The following is a 24548-nucleotide window of genomic DNA, read 5'->3' as shown; positions in this document are numbered from 1 at the left end:
AAGACAAAAAAGTGGTTATATATTTTGAAAAAATTATACTTTTGCAAGAGCCATAAATTGCAACCGTAAACCACTTTAGGGGAGTGTAGATTAGAGTGAGAAATAAATCTCTCACTTCCTGCTAATGCTGTAAACCCATAGTCAATATTCTACCTAAATAACTAGACAATGTATGTGCTGAATATTCCATCAGCTACCTATTTCAATATAATGTTAGACTGTTTCAAAGTATGCCATAATATATATATATATATATATATATATATATATATATATATATATATATATATATATATATATATATATATATATATATATATATATATATATATATATATATATAATATATATATATACACTATAATGTATTTAAATCAGGAATTGCTTAATTGTTTTGCTTATCATTATAGCCTATGACCTTTTCAGAAAAAGATGAAAAAAACAAAGAGTTATGAAAAAAAAGTTAGCTGTCTTATCCCAACCCCTCAGTCAATGTAGCGGCACTCCTTTGCAGCATCAGGCTATAAGACAGTTGATGTATGTACTAAAGCCCCTGGCAGCAGGCTGTGTCAGTGTGACATCAGGCATTTTATCTAAACATGCATTTATTAGTTTTATATGTATATATATATATATATATATATATATATATATATATATATATATATATATATATATATATATATATATATATATATATATATATATATATATATATATATATATATTAGAGGTATTCAAAAAAAGTGAATTTTCAAATCTAAAAAACCATACCCCCTAAATTTGGGGCAAATGTATAAAAAATGAGCCTCGCAAAGTTTGAGCGCTGTCCGATCACTTTTTTCCCCCCCTCAAGTTAAAAATTTAGGGGAAAATTGACCAAAAAGTGGTAATTTTTGGGCGCCTTGAGGGAGGGGTAATTTTTTTTTTTTCAAATTTTTTTTTCAAATTTTTTTTTCAAATTTTTTTTTTTCTGCTATATGTATATAGGCCTATATTTTTGTTTAAAAATATATGGTTTTTTTCCTACTTCTCAAAAATCTATGTTTGGTGGTATTGAAAATCATGAAAATCAGAATTTTTGTAGTTAAAGTTAGATTTATATATATATATATATATATATATATATATATATATATATATATATATATATATATAAATATATATATACATATATATATATATATATATATATATATATATATATATATATATATTTATATATATATATATATATATATATATATATATATATATATATATATATATATATATATATATATTTATAAGCCTTGTGTGTATTAACATATACACACAAGGCCTCTCTAACTATTCCCAAGACATACCAGAGGGAGCAACCAACTTCATTTTGCCAGAAAGAATGAACAGTAGTTGGTTGTGACCTCAGCAATGTTGTTTATCTATATTGAAAAAAATACTATTTATCTATATTGAAAAATCAAAATGAGCAAGAATAAATAAAATTATAAATTTATATTCAAGTTTTATAACAGAAAAAAAATTTACAAATCTAATAATAATCAAGTTTAATCTTTTTTCGCATCACACCAAGTCCATCATTAAACTTAATCTTTGAAATTGTACCGGATTTTTGTTCTTGTGATCTGAATACAGATCAAACTTTGTCCACAGTTAGCAATCTGTTGTGCTTTTCAGTTTCATCTGAATATCTATGAATATACTGCCCCATCATACCTATTGACCGTTCTGAATGGTCATTTACAAAAATCAAAGTTTCAGCATATTTTTGAAAACTTTTGAAGCATGACTGAGTATGCCAATAGTTTGGTGGAAGTGAGAGCCAGTCTTGAACTCGTTGCTTATCAAACCCAATCATGTCAAAAATCAGGTAAGAAAAGACATTAACCAAGGCAGACAAGGATGGTGGTTTTTTCCCAATTTTTGTATTCATTTTATAAATTTCCTTGATATCTTGCTTTACTTTATTCTCAGGTCTATAATAGTCAGAGCTATGCAAATGACAGAATTGCTGATGCAAGTTTTGCCTTCTCCTCTGATGCTAACTCATCATCTAGCAAAGCTAAAGGTATCATTGTTGAATCCAAATACCAACAGTGTTTATACTGAGACTCTAATACAGCATCGACAGCTATTGGGTTTGTACATACCTTCTTGTACAGATGCATTTGATGTATGGCTGTAATGTCAAGAAAAGGAGCTTTGATGACATCCTCAGATTGTAGATACCATTTTGCATAAAAGCAAACAATAAATTTTGTAATAAGCTTAATTTCAATTTTCAGTTTATTATTTTCCTGAACAAACGTAAGTTGATTGGATAAAAGCCAAAGCTTTAGATAATAAATTGCTTTTCCTAAAAATCTTGCATGATGAATAGCACCAGTTTTTCTTACTTTATATTTTATAGAAGATAAGTACGTGACAACTAATTCTGCAAGCTCACTTCTATCATCTCTTATAATACCTGGTTTACTAACGTATGCTTTGCAAAATGTAATGATTTCATAGCTGCCTTTTCTAAAAAACTGCTTTTAACCTTATTCCAATCAAACTGTAACAGTAGAACTGAATTATAGTTAAAATTAGGTTCTTCAAAAATATTTTTAAGCTTTTTGAAAAGAGGATTATCAGGTCTACTAGTTTCTTCATTGGTCACTAATTTCCAAAAGTGAAGCATTCTTAATTCAGTCACATGATGCCTACATGCTATTTGGAGGAGATACTTATCCAGTTCTTGAGATATTCTGGAAACTGATCCTTTATTCGTCCCAGTGTTGGATGATGTTGTATCAAAGCATATTCCTCTAGATTTTGACGTAAGTTGATACTCCTTAATTAAGTTCATTACACCTAAGAACTGATCTTCACCAGTGGATGACGCTAGTGGAGGTACTCCATGTAGGTAAGTCTGTCCATTAATGTTAACTAAAACAGCCATTCTGTCCCTCTTTAACATTTTTCCTTTGTTTAGCTCAAACAAGGTCTTCCCATCAAAATGAATTATACATGGATATGGAGATGCGTCTATGGCTGCTTTAACATCTTCTTTTGAAATTTTTGCCATGTTTTCATTTTCTTTTTTTCATTTTTCTATATGCGGTAGACTGACTGCTTCTTTAAGATCAACACCTGATTGATATAGAATTGCATTTGTTACCTTCTGTAAAACATTTGGTGATATATCACAGGCTGTAGCAGTAAGTGAAACATTACCAGCAAAAACATCTTTTGGAATTTTTGCAATTACTGTGTCTGGGTTTTATGAGACTTCTATATGATACCAATCACCTGGCTCGAAATCAGATTCAATCGAAGAATCATCGCTTAGAATTGTGTCTATATGTTCAACGTTGGGTACATCATCTCTCAAAATCTTAGGCTGTAAACGATTTTTCTTCCTGATGCTTTCTTTTGCCTAATTAACAGAAAAAATGTAGTTTTAGTTTTTAATTTTAAAATTAGTGGAAAAAAGAATTAACAGAGCTTGAGAAAGAGCTAAAGTAATTAATTAAAAGTATTGAATACCTTTTTTCTATATTTAATATCCTCTGAACCAATAACAAACTTTCTTTCATTTTCCTGATCTTCAAGAAATTTTAGATCTTCAATCTTGTCTTTTAGTGATCTTTTTTTATCTTTACTGATTGTGTCTTTGAGATTAGAATTACCAGCCCAAAAAAGTTTTTTTATTTCAATCTCAAACTCGTTTTTATTTAGCCAAATCACCACTATTTCTTTTTGCATTTTTTTTCAAGTTGGAATAGGACTTATGCAATTTAAAAAGTTTTTTAACTAAACTTAAATCAGTTAACACATCAAATTCAGCTTTAATCCAGGGTTTCTTTATTTTAGACAAAATACATTCACAACAACTCTCCGAACATCTAGAAAAATTTTTTTTAAGGGGACAAGCAATAATACTTAATATTGATACAGATCGACATTGTTGGTTATATATTAAATGTTGAAGTATATCCAAGCCTGTTGGAAGTTGTATATATCAGTAGAAAAATTTATATTTTATAAATAAAATAAATTTTTTAGCAACTAATGACTCATTATAATTCCAATATTAATAAAAATGTTTATACCTGATATAGCTGGTTTTGCCTCTTTTATAATAAAAAGCTCCTTTTTCATTGACCTAAGTTGTGCTTCACTCATTTTTAATGTTTATTGTATGTACTAATCTGTATTTATTAGAAAAATTCAAAGTTTTAAACTATCAGAATTTACACGAAAATATATGTATATAACATTAGGCATAACAGAAAATATATTTTAAAAAATACTAATTTTTATGATTTTCAATATCACCAAACATAGATTTTTGAGAAGTAAAGAAAAAACCATATATTTTTAAACAAAAATATAGGCCTATATATATATAGCAGGAAAAAAAAAATTTGAAAAAAAAATTGCCCCTCCCTCAAGACGCCAGAAAACGACCACTTTTCAGTCAATTTTCCCCTAAATTCTTAGCTTGAGGGGGGGTCAAAAGTGAACGGACAACGCTCAAACTTTGTGAGGCTCATTTTTTATATATTTGCCCCAAATTTAGGGGGTATGGTTTTTTAGATTTGAAAAATCACTTTTTTTTAAATACCCCTAATATATATATATATATATATATATGTATATATATATGTGTATATATATATATATATATATATATATATATATATATATATATATATATATATATATATATATATATATATATATATATATGTATATATATATATATATATAGGCTTGGCCAGGAAGGCATGTGATTATAAGTCTTTATACGACCACGCAAATAGTATTTTGTTTTGATAATTAAACCACGGTTTAAAAAAATGCGCTAAAAAAGTTGTTTTTAATTACATTAAAAATTTCGACACGTCTATACTAATGTTTTTATATTAGCAAAACGCTTTTAAATTAAGTAGCTAATGGTTTGAATTGAAGTATCATTGAAAGTTGTGCAAATTTCAATTTATATTATTTAGTTTTATAAGATTTTTTTATAAGTAAATAAAAAAAATAGAAATTTAAAAAAAAAAATTTTAATTTTATAAGCGACAACTCCAAACCGCAATAATCTCTTTAATAAACTTTATATAAGAATTTTTAAAGTTAATTAACTCGAAAAGTAGAAAGGTTTTGTTGAGAATAAAATAAAATAAAAAACTTTTTTGAAAGCCATTTAAAGTAAATAACTTTGATCTTTACTTATTTTTTTATATTATTGAAACACATTTAAATAAATGACATGAAATCTCATGCTTTCCTGGTTTTGCCTCTATGTGTATATATATATATATATATATATATATATATATATATATATATATATATATATATATATATATATATAACCCTCGGAATTAGGAAAAATGAGATCAGCAAAAAATTGCCGACCTCAAACACTTTCAGGTTGGCAGTTAGGTCGGCATTGCCGAATGCCGACCCTAATTCCGAGGGTTGTATGTACATATATATATATATATATATATATATATATATATATATATATATATATATATATATATATATATATATATATATATATATATATATATATATATATATATATATATATATATATATATATATATATATATATATATATATATTAGGGTGTCCCAAAATGACATGAATTTTTTTAGCTTTTAACTATTTTTAGATTTTCAATCAGTTTCATATGATTTTTTAAACGAAGTTTTCCTGGCCGATTCTTCAAATTTGCTGTTTAAAACTTTTGATTTTTCAAAATTCTATCAAGTTTTAATTTTATAATTTATTTTTATTTAGACGAACACGTTTTGAAAATAGTAAATATTCCAATCTATTTGTCAGTAGTAATGACTTTATAACTTTCCATTCATTGTTTGTGCAAAACAGAAAACTGCTTTCTAATTTAAAATGAACATGCAGTTTAATTATTATCAAGTGAATTATTTTTTATATACTTGATTATATACTTAATAAATTTATAATAGACTTATATATATATAATTATATATATATATATATATATATATATATATATACATATATATATATATATATATATATATATATATATATATATATATATATATATATATATATATATATATATATATAGTCGTGTCACAATTTATTATGAGCAACCATACGTTCTCTAATTTCAAAGTCTATTTAATATTTTTTTATGATTTATGTACTCAAAAGTAATTTTTTTTAAGAAATTAGTATTTTTTTGACAAATTAAAAGCAATTATCAAATTTCTTATAAATTTTATTTTTTTTAAATTACTACAAGTGTATTCAAGATCAATATCAAAAGGGGATCACTAATTCCCCCTTTTGCATCTCTAATGGCAAGAACCTTTTTTGGCATACTTTTGATGCATTTTTCAGTCATTTTCTACAATATTTCATTATGATTCCAGTGGTGAATAGTTCTTTCTATTAAATACACTTTATTTATAATATTTTCTCTAGATATTTCTTTCTTTAGGAGCGCCCAAACATTTTCTATAGAATTTAGATCAAGAGAGTCTCTTAGCCAGTCAAGTATAGGAATATTCTGTTATAGGAAGTATAGGAATATTCTGTTCTGATAGAAATTTTTAAATTGATTTATCTGTGTGACATGGTGCCTCGTTTTGCATGAAGGTTTTTTTATTACCTGGATCAAATCATTCTACCTATTGTAGCAACAATCTTTGTTCCAGGGCTTTTTTATATTGCAACTGATTCATTATTCCTTTGATTTTATAGAACATCTACATTTCCCTTCCACATATCACTAATCAGATCATTGCAGAGGTGGGGTGTTAAGCAGTTTAAATGACGCAGTTCAATAAGTATTCTTTCACTTTTTTTCTTTTTACGTATTGAGCCTTTTTTGTTAATACTTGGAGAGTACTTTCATCGTTAAAGCATACGTTAAAATATTGTACAAAGATTGCTAATTAATTCTTGCAAGTTTGATGTAAGAAAGTGAATATTTTAAGATCATTTGAATTAATTTGAATGGTTTCCAACAATCTTCCATTGAATTTCTGTACTATTTTGCCCACTCCAGCCTTTTTTGCATTATTTTTGGTGTCAGTTTAGGCTTCTTAGCTAGACTTCATGAACTGTAACCAAGATTATGTAGGTGATGTTGAACTGTTTTCTTTGACATTTTGACTATTAGTATATTACTAATATTAGACTATATTGGACGATTAGTCCATCTTTTCAGTTATTTTATTGTTAGTGGCCTAACAATTCGCTGTTAATTCCTTTTTTTTCTCCATAACTAAAATAAAATTTCACGTTTCGGTACTACAGTTAAGAGTTTGCTTAGGTACTCATAACTTTAAAAAATATCACATCAAACTCAACAAGTGTACAGCAAAAAAATTTTAATTAAGATGACATCATATAAAAGGGCTGTCAAAAGTTTATTTGTGTTTATAACGTTTATTATTTTTATAAACGGTATCAAAAAAATATATATTATCTCAGCTTTTAGACTTTATACCTTATGTTATGAAGGTACCATTGAAATTCATAACAGCAGTTATTTTGAAATAAGTAGCCAAACAAAGTCTTTCTAAAGAAAAGGCACAATAAGTATTAAAAGTAACAATAACTGCATTGATTACATTTTTATTGACATAATAGGTTTCCTTAAATAAATGTAAATTGAAAGTATTAAAAATCAAAAGTATCTAAATAGAAACATGTAAAAAAATTACTCTAAATTTCTTTTGCGATTTTTAGGATATTTTTTTATTTTCTTTTGTTGCAATAATATCACAACATTAAAGATAATGATATAATCAATATAACAAGTTAAGATATAATCAATATGCATTTATAAAAAACATTTATTCTTGGCAGTGAATTACAGTAATGAAACTAATCTAATAATCAATCTTTATGATAGACATCAACGAAAAGCTAAGCCAAGCCATCTATTAAAAATAGTATTCTAATAATGGCTCCTACATGAAACACATTTTTAAATTTTAATGCCATAAAACACTAGGTTCTATGTAACTTCACCTGGCAACAACAAAAATATAGCAAAACAACAATCATTTATAAAATAAATTTATTTGCAAATACAAATTTGTTAGCATAATATTTGTCTAATGATAATTATATGTTAAATACTAATCAACTTATAAAGAAATGATTTTGCTCTTGAACACGCAGCATATGATCAAAACTAGCAATCCATTTTAAAATCAAATTTAACTTTGTAAAAAGTTTGACCTTGACTTTTATGGTCATTGAATATCCTAACTTAACAGACAGCATTTTAGTGTATATGATAAATTTGAATTCATTGGAGCTCACAGTGGGCCAGGGTTGACAAAAAATGGACAAAAAATCATAACTCCTTTATCTTTAAAGTTATCAGATTGAAATTTTATCAGTGACTCTAGTCATCGTGAAGACCTTTTTTAAAACAAGTAATTGTTTTTTTTGTGCAGATGCAGGCATCCTAAACACCCTAATAGAAAAGGGTGTGTAGGGTGTTAGGGATTTTAGACATAACTTTTGGTTGTTTTTAGAAACAGTTTTTCCCAGATTCAAAGCATTAATTAATTAAAATATTTTTTATGTGTTAGACCCCTTTTTATAAACAAAAAAACATTTATTTATAAGATATTTTATCAGAAATCAGATTAAAAATATACAAAACTTAAAATTAAAAAAATGTTACAATAAAATTTAATACAATCTTTGTCAAATTCAAGTTCTTTAATGCATATCGAACTCTTTCTTAGAGAACTAATAAGTGGATCTGAACTGAAATCTTCTCCCTCAACTTTTCAATTTCCTAATTCAATTCTATAACTTACATAAAGACAGCATTTAGAGCACCTAATCCATGCATGTAATGTGCTCAATCCAAGCGCAATGTAAACTGTATTAGTGATTTTTAAAAAAATGCAAAATTCATTGATCACCATGATCATCAGTCATTGTACATTCTAGCTTATGTTTGATAATAATGTAATTAAAGATTGTTGGTTTCAAATTATTGTTCTCGAAGGAAATATATTCTTATCTAATAACCTCAGCACTTTCTTTTATATATTAAAATTGCACTGGACGGCAGTAAAACGTAGAGGATGGTTTTTCATTTGTCTTTAGTGATTTGCCAGATTCTATATATCTTCAATATAAAGTTTAATTGGAATGATGCAGGATAGAAATAAAGATTGTTCCTCACCATAACTGATACTTATCTCTTTTACTTCCCTTACTTCATGATAAGTTGGATACAATTTGTTTTCTTCAGAAACTGCTCCAATTCGAATTGCTTGATAATTGACTTTACTAAGTTGGCAGTCCAAAATCAAAGCTAATGCTTCCTCTACAGTATACATTGTTGTTGAGTTAACTGCACCATCTTCTCTGATTTTAATATTTGCTTCACAACCTTAAGTGTAAAATTGTAAATTTGAAGAGTGAGATAAATACAATCCATTAAGAAAGTTTATTATGCTTAGTATTTTGGAGTTTTTTTTTAATAAGATAATTTAATAAGATGAATTAAAAATGACTATAGTATACCTTAGCATCGCTGAACCTCTTTCCTCTTTTAGTTTCAAAATAAGTGAGTAAAATCTTTTTTTTTTTTTCTTTTTTTTTAATCTCCTCTCTTTTGACAGCAGTGTTTGTTTTTTCTGCTCTCCTCTATTTTGATTATTTAGAAGCTTGGGTGAATGGAATTTGCACCTGGTGGTCTTCCGTAGACAACTAATTTAAATTAAAATATCAGATTATTGTATTTAGTATAAACTCTTGCTAAAACATGGTTAAATAGTAATAAACATCTTGAGTCCATTACTTTCATTTTTATGAAATATCATACCTAAATTGTGAGAAGAAGTAGGTAAAGCCAAGCCTGAGTTTTGGCCCTTATCTAGTTTATCTGTTTCAAAACATGCATCGCTTGTTTGTAGTTCTTTTTCTAACCAGATTTTGTTATGCAACTTAAATCTATCCTTGTGTCTGTTCAATTTCCATTTTTTGTTAAATTGTTTAGAAATAATTTTAAGTTTATGTTAGAGATCCCTGTAACTTTATAAGCATCAGGGTCGGTAACTGATTTGATTAAGTTGTTTTCCAAAGCATGAAACAATTTTCAAGTAATTTCTTTATTTTTCATAATGATTGGTAGAAGAAACTTTCAATTTAAAAATAAAGTTATAGTTTTTTAAAGTTTTTAAATAGTATTCGTATTTTAAATAATTAAAAACATTATCGATAATTAACTGAAATAAGTTTAAGTTTACAAATAAAAAAACCGCATTACTTAATAAAGTAGAATAGCATTAAATTTTATTGTCTCTCGTAGTTTCCATAATTGCAATTATTTATTTAGAGTTCATACTTAGAACACTTAAATTAAGGTTTAAAACCTGCTAAACTTTAACTGGCGCAACTTTGTGCAAGATATTTTTAATGAGAAACCTTCTACAATATTAAGACACTGTAAAAAAGTTAATCTCATAGTGGGGAAATGTGGGCGAAAAAAGATCTTGAGCCATTTATGGTAACTTTTTATTATATTTTGTAATATTTTAACTGTCATATTTAAAGTTAAGAAAAAAGTTCTAAAATACAACATTTTTATTTTTATATTTTATATACCACATATATTTTTATGTGGTAGTGGTGTAGTGGTAGAGCGCTCACTTTATAAGCGAGAGGTTCCGAGTTCAATCCCCACCATGTCCCTGGTAGTACTGTGCTCAACTTCTTTCTCCGCACAGCGGCCTTGTTCGTCAAGTTTCATGTTTCGGAGTTATAGAGTTAATTTTATGAATATTTTCTTTTTTTTTTCTTTTAAAAAAGAAGTTTTTTAAATGAATGAGCTTCAAAACTTTCCCAGGACTTCTAAAATAAAAATGAAAATATTTAAATGACAGAATTTTTTATTGTGGGATATTTCTTTTTAAAGTTTTGCAAAAAAAAAAGATTCCACAAATACTCATTTTCAGCATTTATGTTGATCTCTGGCCCACTGTGGAGCTAAGTGAAGGAGAGAGAAAAATCTTGTTATTGTCAAAAAGCATGTGTAAATATATGTTTTTCTATGTATATATATATATATATATATATATATATATATATATATATATATATATATATATATATACATATATATATATATATATACATATATATATATATATATATATATATATATATATATATATATATATATATATATATATATATATATATATATATATATATATATATATATATATGAGTCATTACAAGCTAAGGAAACTCTAAAACAGTTTGTTGAATTGGTATAAAACAATGCAATATCTGCTCTTACTAAAATTTTAAAAATATACTTTGTTATTGTTATAAGTTATTGTTATTAAAACATCTTTATATCATTGCATTTAATGTATCATTGTATATTTAAATTAAATTGAAATTGTGATGTATAAGTTGTAAAAAGGTTATTAAACATTCAAGTTTTTAAATGATAATTTTAAAAATTGTTTAAAGTAATTTTTTCCAGCAATAAATATATTATAAAATGTTGGCTATTAAATACAGTTATTAAAAGTGCTTTAAATTTAAATCTATTTTTTTATAAGTTTTTTAAAAGTTTCAAATGAATTTAAAAAAAAATATCTTTCATGTGCCCCATTAGCAAAAATATTGACTCTCAATCATTCAATTTAATGTATTTTAAAAGGGGAAAAATATTTTGTTTTATATAATTTTTTTTTATTTTAAGATAAATATTTTAGAGACAAGCATAAAAGTTTGCATCATTTATCAAAAAAAATAATAATAATAATAGTAAACTGATATACACTGAAAGTCAAAAGCAAAGAACAAACATGAAAAAGTAATAAAATTACAATCATAAATTTTATATAAAGACTTAATTTTCTTGTTAGTGTAAATTGTTAGTGTTTGTTCCCCTTGATTAATGAAAATTTACCATATTAAATCCATGCAAATTATTTTAAAAAAGTCCAAAAGTTCTTCTAGTTTTGAAAAAATATTTTTATTTTTATTTTTTGCTTATTTTTATAGAACAAGTAGTCACCAGCCTTTTGCTTTATGATAAACAATTCAAAAAAAAGCCTTTACTATATGATAAATAATTCAAACTCGAAATAAATTTTGTTTAAGAAAGCTTACACTTGTATAAGGTATAATAAGTCATTTGAATTTAGATACTAGATAACCAGTATTGTGTTAGTCGATACTAAAAAGGATGGTCTTGTATCGTGTGGTATTGCTTATATACTATTTTTGATATCATATTGATAATTCATATTGATATATATAGATAATCAGTATTTTGATATCATAACATGTGGTACCAACAATAAAAAGAGTTGTATGGAAACGAATGGTTGCATAGTCTTATAAGGAAAAAAAAACGAAAATGGGATTTTATTGAAATTTAGACTATAGCAGGCAAGTTAAACACAGGCAATACCACCCAATTATTTAAATTAAAATAACAAAACTAGATAAGAAATTTATTTGCTTTATTCTGATTCTCTCCCAACAAAGCTGCAACAGAGTATCTGCCAGGTCAGGGAAATCAGGGAAAACAGGGAATTCAGATATCTGCAAAAAAATCAGGAGATTATCAGGGAAACTAAGTTGGATTAAAAAAAATCAGGGAGAAATCAGGGAAAATGGTTCTTCATCAAACTTACATAACTTAAATAAGTTGCATAGCATATAAGTTGAAGAGCATTTTTCTAAAGGAATCTAGGTCAATTTTTGTGAAGTTGAGTTTGGGTAACTTTAAATTAAGTCAGGGAAAACAGATAAAAAAAAATTCAGGGAAATTCACCTTAAAATATTGGCAGGACACCCTGTGCAAGCAAACACTGTCGGAAAGCAAACAGACTAGGACAGGAATGATGTGCGATTGAATGGTATTGCTGACCACGCAAATGGTTTTATTTTTTGACAACTTGACTTTGACTGTTTAGATGTTTAGATGATTTTTAAACATTTTAGAAATGCACTGAAAAAAGTAAAGCAAGCTAGCCTAGGAAAAAAATTAATAAAAAATAAATGAAAAAAGAAAACAATTCCTTGCGAAAAATAAAATATATATGCAATAAAATAAAACCAAAAAATAACAAAACAAAAATTAATTTTTGTTACATTTTTAATTGCGTTTAAAATAAATTACTTCTTTTGAAACGTTTTGTTAAAGTTATGCCAAAGTCTTTTGCAAATTACTTCTAATGGTTGTTTAATGAATGAACCAATTTTATTTAAATTACTAAAAAGTGTTACATATATTATTTTTAAATTATATAAACATTTTTCTTAAAAGTTGCACGAAAAAAAAGGTTTAAAAAAATACTGTAGTTTATTTAAAAAAGTAATTTTTAATCATTTCATTTCATTCATTTCATTTATGCTTTTATTTCATGCTTTAATTAGTCAAGTTATAAAGAAGTTTTAAACATATATAAGATATATACATAAGATGTATACATCTTATATATAAATATATATAAGATGTATACATAAGGTTTATACATATACACAAAAGATATATACATAAAAAAAAATTTAATATGGCATTTGTTAATTTACACAAAATACATTTATTTTGAACACCATCACCATAATTACTTTTTAATTTTATTTAAGCCTCTGCGTAAAATAAAAACTTTAGAAAAGATTAATGATTAAAAGTTATTTATAATGTAACAATTTTTTTATAACATTTAAATTGTTAAAGTGTCAAAACCGCTGTGGTCAAATTGTAAAGAAAAAATATTATAAGCGTAGTTATTTACAACGTGCGATCGCACACCATTCCTGTCCAAGCCTGTGTTAAGTTGAGAGTAAGTAGAAAAAAAGAATAGAGCAAGGAAACAGTTGACAGAAGACTTAAAAAGTTGAAGGTTGTATGAGTCGGGAGAACATGAAGATGTGAGAGAGTTCAAAAGCGTTAGAGTGGGGGGGGGGGGATAGATGAATAAAAGTTTTTAGACTTACGACTTTGCTGAATGTGTCATGTGAGATTGAGTTTTAGTTGATGAAAGTAGAGATAATAGCTCCTTTGAGCAGCAACCATGATAGAATTTGTAGAAAAGAAAAAGATGCAACTTTATGATGATGGGAAAGAGGCTCAAGCTTAGCAGATAGAGCAGGTCCAACTACGTTTACAATTCATTTTTGGACCTTGTCTAGAAGAGAAAGAGCATCATTAGAAAAACCATCCCAAATATGACAAACAGTATTCCGTACAGGAATGAATAAAAGATTTGTAGAGGTAGAGAATGGAATCAGGAGTAAGAAAATGGTGAGTATGATAAAGAAAAGCAACCTTAGCAGATGCTAATTTAGCAATCGATTGTATATATGGTTTCCAAGAAGATGTAAAGAAGAAGACTCAGTAAGAGGGTTGTCATTCATTAATATAGGAATGTTGACAGTTCTATAATAGTTGTTTGCAGTAAATAACTGAATAACTCTCAATGCATCAGTTTTTTAGAGTTTTAAAATGGTTGCTGCTAAAAAAGAAAAGTCTTGATTAGCCTTACTGATAATTCTGAGCTCCTTTGCTTTACAGATAAATTTTAAACTAAAAATAAATTAAAAATATCTTAAAAAGTCTTTTACATATCTAATACCTTATCGATGATTTCGAAACTATTTTGTGCCTGACCTTATCAATGATTAAACCTAGCCTGTTTGTCCGGCACTATTTAGAACACTATTTTAAACATTTTCAAAACTGATTTATAACTATTTAAAAATTTTGAATTTGCATATCTAAATCTATCTATTTTAGGTTAGCCAATACAAGTTTGTGTTATGTTCATATCGACCTAAAAAGCAATCACCTCGAGAAGTAATGGGAGTTGAATCATACACTGTAAACTTTACTGAAAAAACTGAAGGTTTTTTTAATTTTTATATATGTCATTTAAAAACAAATTAGTTAATGAAGAAGTTGTTACCGAATTTGCTACAATTTAGCGAAAACATCATGTTTTAAAGTTAATGACATGTCAATTCACGGAAATTGATGGATAGTTGATAAAACTAGCTAAAAGTAAACTTTTAATTTTTTTCACATAAAATTTACAATAATAATAATAATAGTAATAATAATAATAAGTTCTTCAAAGGTAATCTCTAATAAGTATTTAAATATAAAACGTAAAGTTGATGAAGCTACATTTTATTTTTATTTAATCATAAAATATTCGATTTCATTATATAATTAAAAACCATAAAATATCATAAAAGATTCGATTATTGATGGAGCCATTTTTCAGTTTAAGTAATTAAACTAATTTTTAGCTTCGTTCTAAGTTGGTTTGCGTTTAACAGTTTTTGGATTTTTGAAATTTAATTGGTTCTTTTTCATATTCACAAGCTCACCATGCCGTTGAATAATTTTGATATAAAATTTTGAATAATAATCTGCAAAGTGTTCTGAATAAAATAGTAGGTTAAACAGGTAGTCTAGTAAAAATAAAAAATAAACCATAATCAATACTCAATTTTTTATAAGTAATAAACTATGTATGTGCTGAACTTCATAAAACTTCATAAAGTGAATATTGATTGTGTGAAAGTGATTAAAGTGATTGGAAAATATGTTAAGTCTCTGAAATCAAAAGGCAACTTTTATAAAAGAGCTATTTTCCAATTTTTAGAAATGCTAAATTTTTCCACTCAAAGTTCAAATATGAATAAGAATATAAGTTGGTATGTCGAAACCATTAATGACATGGTGTATTGGCACATATGAAAAAGAATCAACAACGTTTAAAAAAATTAAGAAACCTGCCTAAAGCAACTAACTTAAGATCAAGCTAAAAATGGTCTTAGCAGTACAATGACTTTAAACAGCTTATATTTAAAAACTGCTACAACAATTATAAACTAAATTTTCATCATTCTTTATTCATCTTATTATTTGACAAAGATAAAATAAAAATTAATGTGTAGCTTTGTCAACTTGGGGTATGTGGTGTAGTGGTAGAACACTCGCTTTATGAATGAGAAGTTCAGAGTTTGATCCCCACCAAGTCTCTTGTAAAACCAAGTTCAAATTGTTTCTCTATGTAGTAACCTTGTCCGTTAAGGTTTATGTTTTGGAGTTAAAGAGTTGAGAGGAGGATTCTAACTACAATAATGTACCCTTCTTGACTATAGTATACCACCCTGCCTTGGGAAGGTGAATAGAATAAGAAGAAATTAAAAAAATTTTAAAATTGATGTTTTATATTTCATACTAATAATAGTAATAGTATTAATGATAATAATAGTAATAATAATAGTATAATATAAATAATAAAACATTTTAAAAACATAAATACAATTTATATTATTAAATAAAAGTTATTATAATCATAACCATTTTTTTTTCATCATTATAAACTCTGATATAATATCTATAAAATATTAGAAAAAAAATAAATAACAGATCACAGCATTCACGAAAAGTAAAATAATGTTTTTAACGCAATAAAATTTTAATAATAAGTTTAAGTAAAATATTGCTATAATTGTGATTATCCAATCAATTCTTAATGTATTACATAACTGCATAATAATTTCATACTATTTTAGTTCATATCATTAAACTATATACATCATTCTTTGAAAAGTATTTTTATTCAAATTGTATTATTAATGAAATTTTAACAAATTGTGACATTTTAACTTAAAGCAAGAATAGTTTTTATTCTTGAGGACTTTGTATATTATAAATTCAAAATAAAATTTTATAATGATGACTACTGTCTTGAATACAATTTTATACAACGGAAGCAAAGATTGATTTTTATATATATATATATTTTTTTTTGAGTTAGAAGAATTAGAAGGAGGCAGATTCTTTTTTAATATCGTTAAAGCTGGAGATGAGGTGTTGTTTGCTGCTGATGAAAATGCTGATCGAGTCAATTGGGTTTATAATCTATGCAATGCAACTGGTCAGTCTTTTAAACCTTCCTTTCCAAAGCCACCATCTGGGGCTGATCGTGTAATACAAAAAATTAGAGGGGGTGAGAATGTTTTCTATTTTATAAATCTGTGTTTGATTAATTAATAGTTTTGTTTAATATACAGGATGTAACTTACAGGATGTAAGGATAGTTTAAGTTATTTTTTATACTCTCAGTGGTTATATTACTCTCAGTGGCAATTGAAATGTTGTTTGTATCTTAATTGAGTTGTCTGCTACGATTGTCAATAATTCTGTAGAATAATTTTTTTATGTACTTTTTTGCAAATGCAAAGGAAACACTGAAAAAAGTAGTTAAAATACTGGACCGCTAAAATACAAATAAACTGAAGCTGCCTGCCTGATGGCCTGTGTACAATGCAGAATTCCCAAAGGTTCAAAAGATCATTGTGAAAAGAAAAAAAACTACATTGGCCTCAGATTTAAAGTGTTACTCTAGATAAGTAGAAAACGTAATTAGTACGCACAACAAAGAAATGAGTTAAGTTGATCAAGAACATTGTTTTGTGAAAAAAAGCATTGTCACTAACAAGCAAGACCATTCATTCAAAAGTTAAAAAAAACTTTATTTTATAATTGATGTTTGTTATTCCTAGTTTACATTTTTCAATATGTTTAATAAATTGTTTGTTCAGTTAATTCTTACTATTCAAAAACTAATTAACTCTTTTAACTTATTTAATTTTTCATTTTTACTGATTATCTTAATCAAAATTTATGTAAATTTTGTATTTGAAAATTCAAAAAAAAAAAATTTTTGTATTAAAATATTTTATTTTTTATTGAAACATCCAGTATACTGGATAATTCAATTAAATATACTTGCTGCTTTTGTGTAGTGAACGATCTCTGTCCCTTAAATACCTTTGTAGCTTATTTAAATTAATTCTAAAACAGCATATTGCAACAAAAGTTCTTTTAAGTGACATTTTAACTAGCAATTTATTTGACCAAAATTGGCGAGCCAAGCAAGTTTCTCATTAAAAAGCTATCGAACTTTAGTAAACTTTTAAATTTAAAAGCTTTCCGATTTAAATAAGTTGCTGACGACGTTTTAAATATTTGGATATTTATCGACGTTTTAAATTGCATTAAATATAATATTTAATGCATTTTTAAATCACTATAAAGATATTTAAAATTTACACATAAAAATTTATTTAATGATAAAAATTATAATATAAAATTAGATGAACAAAAATACAAATATCTATGTAAAGAAGTGGGGATAAACCATCCCCACTCATGGGCATTGGGTACATTGCTAAAATCATTTTGATTAAAATAATACAGTGTATTGATATTCCTATGTAAAATTAAATTTTAATTTGAGTTTCTTTTTTGTGTTTTTTAATTTGAAAAAGTTTTGGTCGTACAAATGAGACTTTTAGTTGTGCATTTTACAGTTTATTGTAAAAAAAATTTTTAGAATGTGTTGCAACAACTATAATTTTCAAGGTGAGTAACACTCACATTGTAAAATTAATACCAGTTATCAAAATATCATAAAGTTTGTTTTTATAACGTGTTCATATTATTCATATTCAGTGAGTATGCATATTATATATATATGATAAAATGAATTGTTTGATAAAATTACGTGGTTGATTTTTTGACCTTGTAGTAGATGTTTTATCTATTTAGTTATTATTTGAATTAATATTGTTAAATAGTCTAAATACATATTGCTTTTGTTAAGAAAAGATATATTCAAAGCAAAGAAACGAAAGAAGCAAAAGTTTAATTCAGTTTATTTATTTAATATATAAATCATAAAATTTTTAATTTTTTTATGTGATATTTCAGTCTGATTAGCTCAGACCATCGTCAGACATAAAATTAAATACAATAATAATCTCACAAAAAACGTATGTAAAAAACCATTAAGAAGACATTAAAGATGAGCTGATTTAACTATTTTGATGTGAAAACTATTTTGAAATTTCATATTCAGTTTATATATTTCATATTCAGTTTATATACCCAAGACCTCAAATTTCGTTTATATACTAGAAACTTTTTTTTATAAAAAAGGTTCTTCTTTGCTTTGAACCATTGAGCTGTCACCAGTTTAGCAGAGAACTTGCTAAACTGTCGCCAGTTCTATGGCTCAAAGCAAATAGTCAGTTTAAACCACCAGTTACAATTTTGAAAAAATCACTCACGGAAAAAATAGAAAGACTATGGAATAAAATATCCAAGTTTTTGAAAATCGCAAAATCATCCAAAGAAGCAACCAATAAAATAATTAATGACCTCAATAGTCTCTTTGATTTCATACCATGAACTCATACAATCAATATATGCACAGAGGCAGCATCACTTTGCAATGATCCCAAAAACTGCAAGATAGGTGCACATGTTTATTGTTCATGTCCTCTATTACAAAAATTTCCTGTACTTGATCTTTTTTGGCTTCATAATCAGAGGCTTAAAAAGAAAGTGTGCAAATTGGTTTATGTGGTTATAAAGAATTGATTCACCTACACAGTAGAGAAAAAAGAAAAAACATTCAGAAAGAAGCTGAAAGAAAAAGGAAAAAAAAAAGAAAATGAAGAAAAAATGAGTTTAATAAATTTCAGGTTAGCTAAATTACAATGAATTAATGGAATTCTTTAATTGTTTTAAAACATTTCTTACCGCAATCTAAAATAGACTTTAAAACTAACTTTTTAATGTTTAATATATATTAAACTTTTTTGAATATAAAATTTATATATTCTATTATATATATTATCACTTACCAATATTGGTAACTAATAATGTATATTATAGAAATTGCATTTTTAAACAATTTAGAATCCTGAACTAGTTTTCGATCTGCTGGAAGAAAACAATAATGATACATACAATATAAATACTGCACTAAAGAATGAAATAATAACTTTGTTTGGAAAGTTGCTTGATGAAAAACTTGTAAGATTGGCATCACTGGTTACAAGATACTTAGAAAAACCAAGTCTAAAGCAAAACAAAATGACCATAACAAATGTGGCATCAGCTGCAATAAGATATAACATATTTTTAATGTTGGTGCAGCAGCTATAGTCACTGGTATAATAAAAGATTTTATAGCTGCAGGTTATCTTTCTCCTGATATGTTATACCTTTCTGTTGACCCAAACAAAATGCGAAGGGCTTAGAATAATGTTATGAAAGAAAATACAATTATTGAAATAATTGTATTTTTTAATAGATGTATTAACGAAAATATAATTGGAATTGCGTATGATGGGAAAAAAGACTGGTCCAAAACTTTAATTCCAGATAATTATGGAAAACTTCACCCTAGAGTCATAAAAGAGGAGCATATAAGTGTAACTTAGGAGCCAACTGGATGCTATCTTGCTCACGTCACACCAGAACTTGCCATTCATCTGGAAAAAACTGCAAAAAAGATAGCTGAATCACTCTATGAGCTGCTTCAAAAAAACAATGCTACTGAATCATGCATAGTATTAGGTATGGGTTCAACTAATACCAACACAGAATGGCCAGGGGGAATCCATAAATGCTATTGGGTGATTTGCATGAAACATACAAATGAACTCAAGTTAAGAAATTTAATTATATCACTTGATCGTCTAACAAAAAGCAAGGATGGATTTGCAGGATCAGTTTGCAAAAATCTTAAGCATGTAAATGAACTTAAAATTCTTAAGACACTCCAGTCAATGTGGTGAATATTATCACACTATATATACGAACTGGGGCTTGGTACAGCATAGTGAGTGTATTCTGGTTTCACTCTTGACTAGCTCTAAAGAAAATGAAAGAAAGTTTGGTGTTAATAAGATTTTACAAATTAGAGGAAATAATGACCTTGGAGACACTGCTGTTTGATAAAGAATATCTCCGAAGATTAACCTTGACGTTACTAATCTTTAGGAATTAATTTCTTGGAATTTAAAAGATTGTTATGAACCAATATTTACATGTAATCTTTCTCAAGCAGAGTTCTCCAAGTTCTTTGAAAATCATTGAAAAATCCTAAATTCAGCATTGACACTCAAGCAACAGAACGCTGCATCAAAAGTGTGATGGAAGCCTCTGCCATTGTTTATTGCCAAGAAAGAAGAGATGTATTTGTTAGAACAAGAATGATACATAGAGAAAAACTTCCCACCTTTAAATCAAAGAAAGATATTATAGAAATAATGTAACTAGGAAATAAAAGAAAATTGTATATTATGTATTTTATTCATTTTTTATTTAAAACTTACACCTGTAAAACTTAGAACCGCTTCAAATGAGAAGTGTATTTTTAATAAAATATTTTACAAAAAATATTTTTTAAATAGTTATAAATCTTTTAGCAAATTAAATTATATGAGGTTGAGTAATTTTTTGATTAAAAAATGATTCCCCTATATTAGGGATGATGACATAAATTCAGGGCGAGGGGGTTAGGGAGGGAATGGTGTTCCTAGGTTCTCATTATTAAGAAAGTTTAATCAGTTTCTGATAAAACAAGTATGAATATAAAATGATTTAGAGTTTACACTTTTCTAAAAAAATTTAAAAATTTTATAATTAATGAAATATTGCATAGTGTCAATTGTACTACCAAAGCATTTTCAAATTAAAAAACACTAAAAGAAAACTCAAATTAAAATTTAATTTTATATAAAAATTTGAGTAGTTACTTTGAAAAATAGTGATTTTTATAAATTATGGTACTAAGCAATGCACCCTAATGGGCATGGTTCATGCCCACATTGCCTTTTTCTTAAATTTCAGAATGCAATGATCTTTCTCTCTTCTTTTTTTTTTTAGGCCACACCTAAATTCTATATATATATACACATATATATATATATATATACATATATATATATACACACATATATATATATATATATATATATATATATATATATATACATATATATATCCTTCCTTACCTAGCCAGAACTCAAACCACTGTACCACAGCTTTGTTAAAGTTATTAAAACATTTTTATTAACCTCAGGGATATAACAAATTTTAAACATAAATCTAATTTTTTTAAATCGATATTAATGACTCAGAATATTTTTCCTTCAAATACTAATTATTTATTAATAATACAACCATACTCGATGTTGGAACCATACATTCAATATTGCAACCATGTTTTTCATGCAATGAAACCTACATTCCAGTTGTGATAAAGTCTTTTTTTTTGATAACTTAAAACAGCTTAAATATACTACAATATGATTTTATACTGTTACTGTGTAGGGCTCACAATAGTTGATCAATTTTCTTGTTACTGCTTAGAACTCACAGTAGTTGATTTTTAACTTAACTAAACTTAACTAAAACTCAGTTTTTTTAGCCATCAACATGATATCTTTAGATATTCCAATATCTATGAATTGCAACATATTTAGATAGAAGCTTCTACTTATATCTTCCTAAATTATTTTTTATAAATTTTTATTGACTTTCTTGATTTATACAAGTTGCAAAATTAACTTTCGTTAACTGTTTTTTAACTTTTTAAGTGTCTTATTTTCTTATTATAAATTGTCTGCAGTTTTTTAGAAATAAATTTCTATAATAATGTTGTGTTGCAAAATGCACCTAATAATAATGAAAAATTTATTTTGGTTATACTCAATAGAAATTTATGTTTAAGTATTTTTTTTTTTTTTTTTTTAAAAAACAACTAAAAATAAAACATTAAAATACAATTTTATCATACATAAAATAGTATATTCTAACTACTATACTAGTGTAGTAATATTATTTTTTAAATTAAAAATCAGAATTTTTTTTTCAATGTAGACATGGATAGAGCTTTAAAGCATGGGCTTGGTGACATTGTACAAGCAAATCCATTTGAGTTTGATCAAGCAGAAATGTTTGCCATGCTTCAACGCCTTACATTGCTTCATCGACTTAATGATTCTTACACGTGTTTGGTAATTATTTTCTTAAATATTAAAATTTTAGTTTATAAAATAATGAATTTCCACATAGATTTATTGTGTTAACATTTATTTGTGTATTTATATGCATTTTAATTGCATGATTATACAATAAAAAAATATCTACAGCTGTTGGTGTTTGTTGTTTAACTTAATTTATATTCAAACTTTAATAGAATGAACAATAATTAGCTAAGGTGGTTGTAAGTTAAAAAAAAAATTATTTAATTGCTTACTTTGTTTATACTAAATCTAGTTTCAAAGAAAAATACTGCTTAGCATAATTAAAAATGCTCATATAAAAATTAATTGACATTTTACTGACTCAGGATTAGATTCATTTAATTGCTATGTGCATCACTAAGTAAACTTCTATTATCAACAAAAGCAATTTTTTTAGATTTTTTTTAACTATTAAAATCATATCATGGTTGTAAAGCCATCATGTAATCATATATGTTATAAAGCTAATTAAATTCTACACAAAGTTGGCTAACAAACCGAAAATTAATTTTCTTATCAAAAGTTATTCTATTTTACCACTTTAAAGATTTAAGTAATAAACAAAGTTAGTTAATATTTTACACAATTCAAAAAAATTAACAGAAATAAGTTACAAATATTTGTATTTTTTCTACAATACAAAAATTTGTATTTGACTCCAACCCAAGTGGTTATAACACTTCAACAGCATTTATTGCAGGGTAAATATTGTGAACATTAATGAGGTAAATATATATTATTTAAAATTTATATGATGAAAAATGGTATAAAGAATATACAATCATGGAAAATAAATTAATGTTATTTAAAAATATCGAATCTGCAACTTAAAATTGTAATACTTTTAAATATGAAGTTACTTTATTTTAGAGTTATTTTAATTATAGGGTTGGTTTTCACCTGGTCAGCTTTTTGTACTTGATGAATACTGTGCTCGCTATGGTGTTCGTGGCTGTCACAGGCACCTCTGTTATTTGGCAGATTTGCTAGAACGAGCAGAAAATGGAACAATGATTGATCCTACTCTTTTTCATTATAGTTATGCATTTTGTGCATCTCATGTTGTGGGGAACAGGTATTTTAAAATAACCATACTCTATGACATATATATATGGGCAATCCCGCAAGAGTGGCAGTCATAACATTTGACACTCTTTAAACTATTAAAAATGAACTGAAAATGGAAATGACTTAGAGCTTTACAGAATTGTGAAATACTACTATATAATTTAGTATTTAAAAGTTACAGCATTAAAGTCTTAACCTTTTTTCAAAAATTAACTCTACATAGCATGACGGTTGTATAGCTTATTTTTTACCACTTTTAAACAAAATAACTTTGTCAGGCTTAATGCAGTGAACGCCATGATTTAAAAAAAAAATCATTTGGTGTGTGTATTTAGCTCATAATGTTGTTATTATATGCTGAGTTCCATAGTTTTTACTTGAAGTTTTACAAGCATTTTTATGTTTTTTCTGTCGTGATGGTCGTAACAAAAATCCAATGCTCAAAAACAACAAATAAAATGACACTATCAATGGTGTAAGAAAAAAAATATAAATAATTATTTACAACCATGTGTATTATGTTAAAAAAATGCACTTTAACACTATCAAAGTTCTCAATTATGGATATA

General features: G+C 26.1%; 1 protein-coding gene across 1 annotated transcript in view; it reads left to right on the top strand.

The window, feature by feature from the left end:
* LOC100207361 (calcium-dependent secretion activator 1) overlaps positions 1-24548 on the top strand; it is an 87918-nt gene that overhangs the window by 38990 nt on the left and 24380 nt on the right. Inside the window, exons 11-14 of the mRNA XM_065818158.1 lie at positions 14804-14912; positions 16842-17033; positions 22766-22902; positions 23799-23986. Coding sequence (XP_065674230.1) covers positions 14804-14912; positions 16842-17033; positions 22766-22902; positions 23799-23986 — 626 coding nt within the window. The remainder of the gene's footprint in view (positions 1-14803; positions 14913-16841; positions 17034-22765; positions 22903-23798; positions 23987-24548) is intronic.

The sequence above is a fragment of the Hydra vulgaris genome, chromosome 14, assembly GCF_038396675.1.
Source record: "Hydra vulgaris chromosome 14, alternate assembly HydraT2T_AEP".
In the NCBI taxonomy this organism is placed as follows: domain Eukaryota; kingdom Metazoa; phylum Cnidaria; class Hydrozoa; order Anthoathecata; family Hydridae; genus Hydra; species Hydra vulgaris.
The sequence above is the reverse complement of the archived record's forward strand: the minus strand, read 5'-3'. Positions and strand labels throughout refer to the sequence as shown.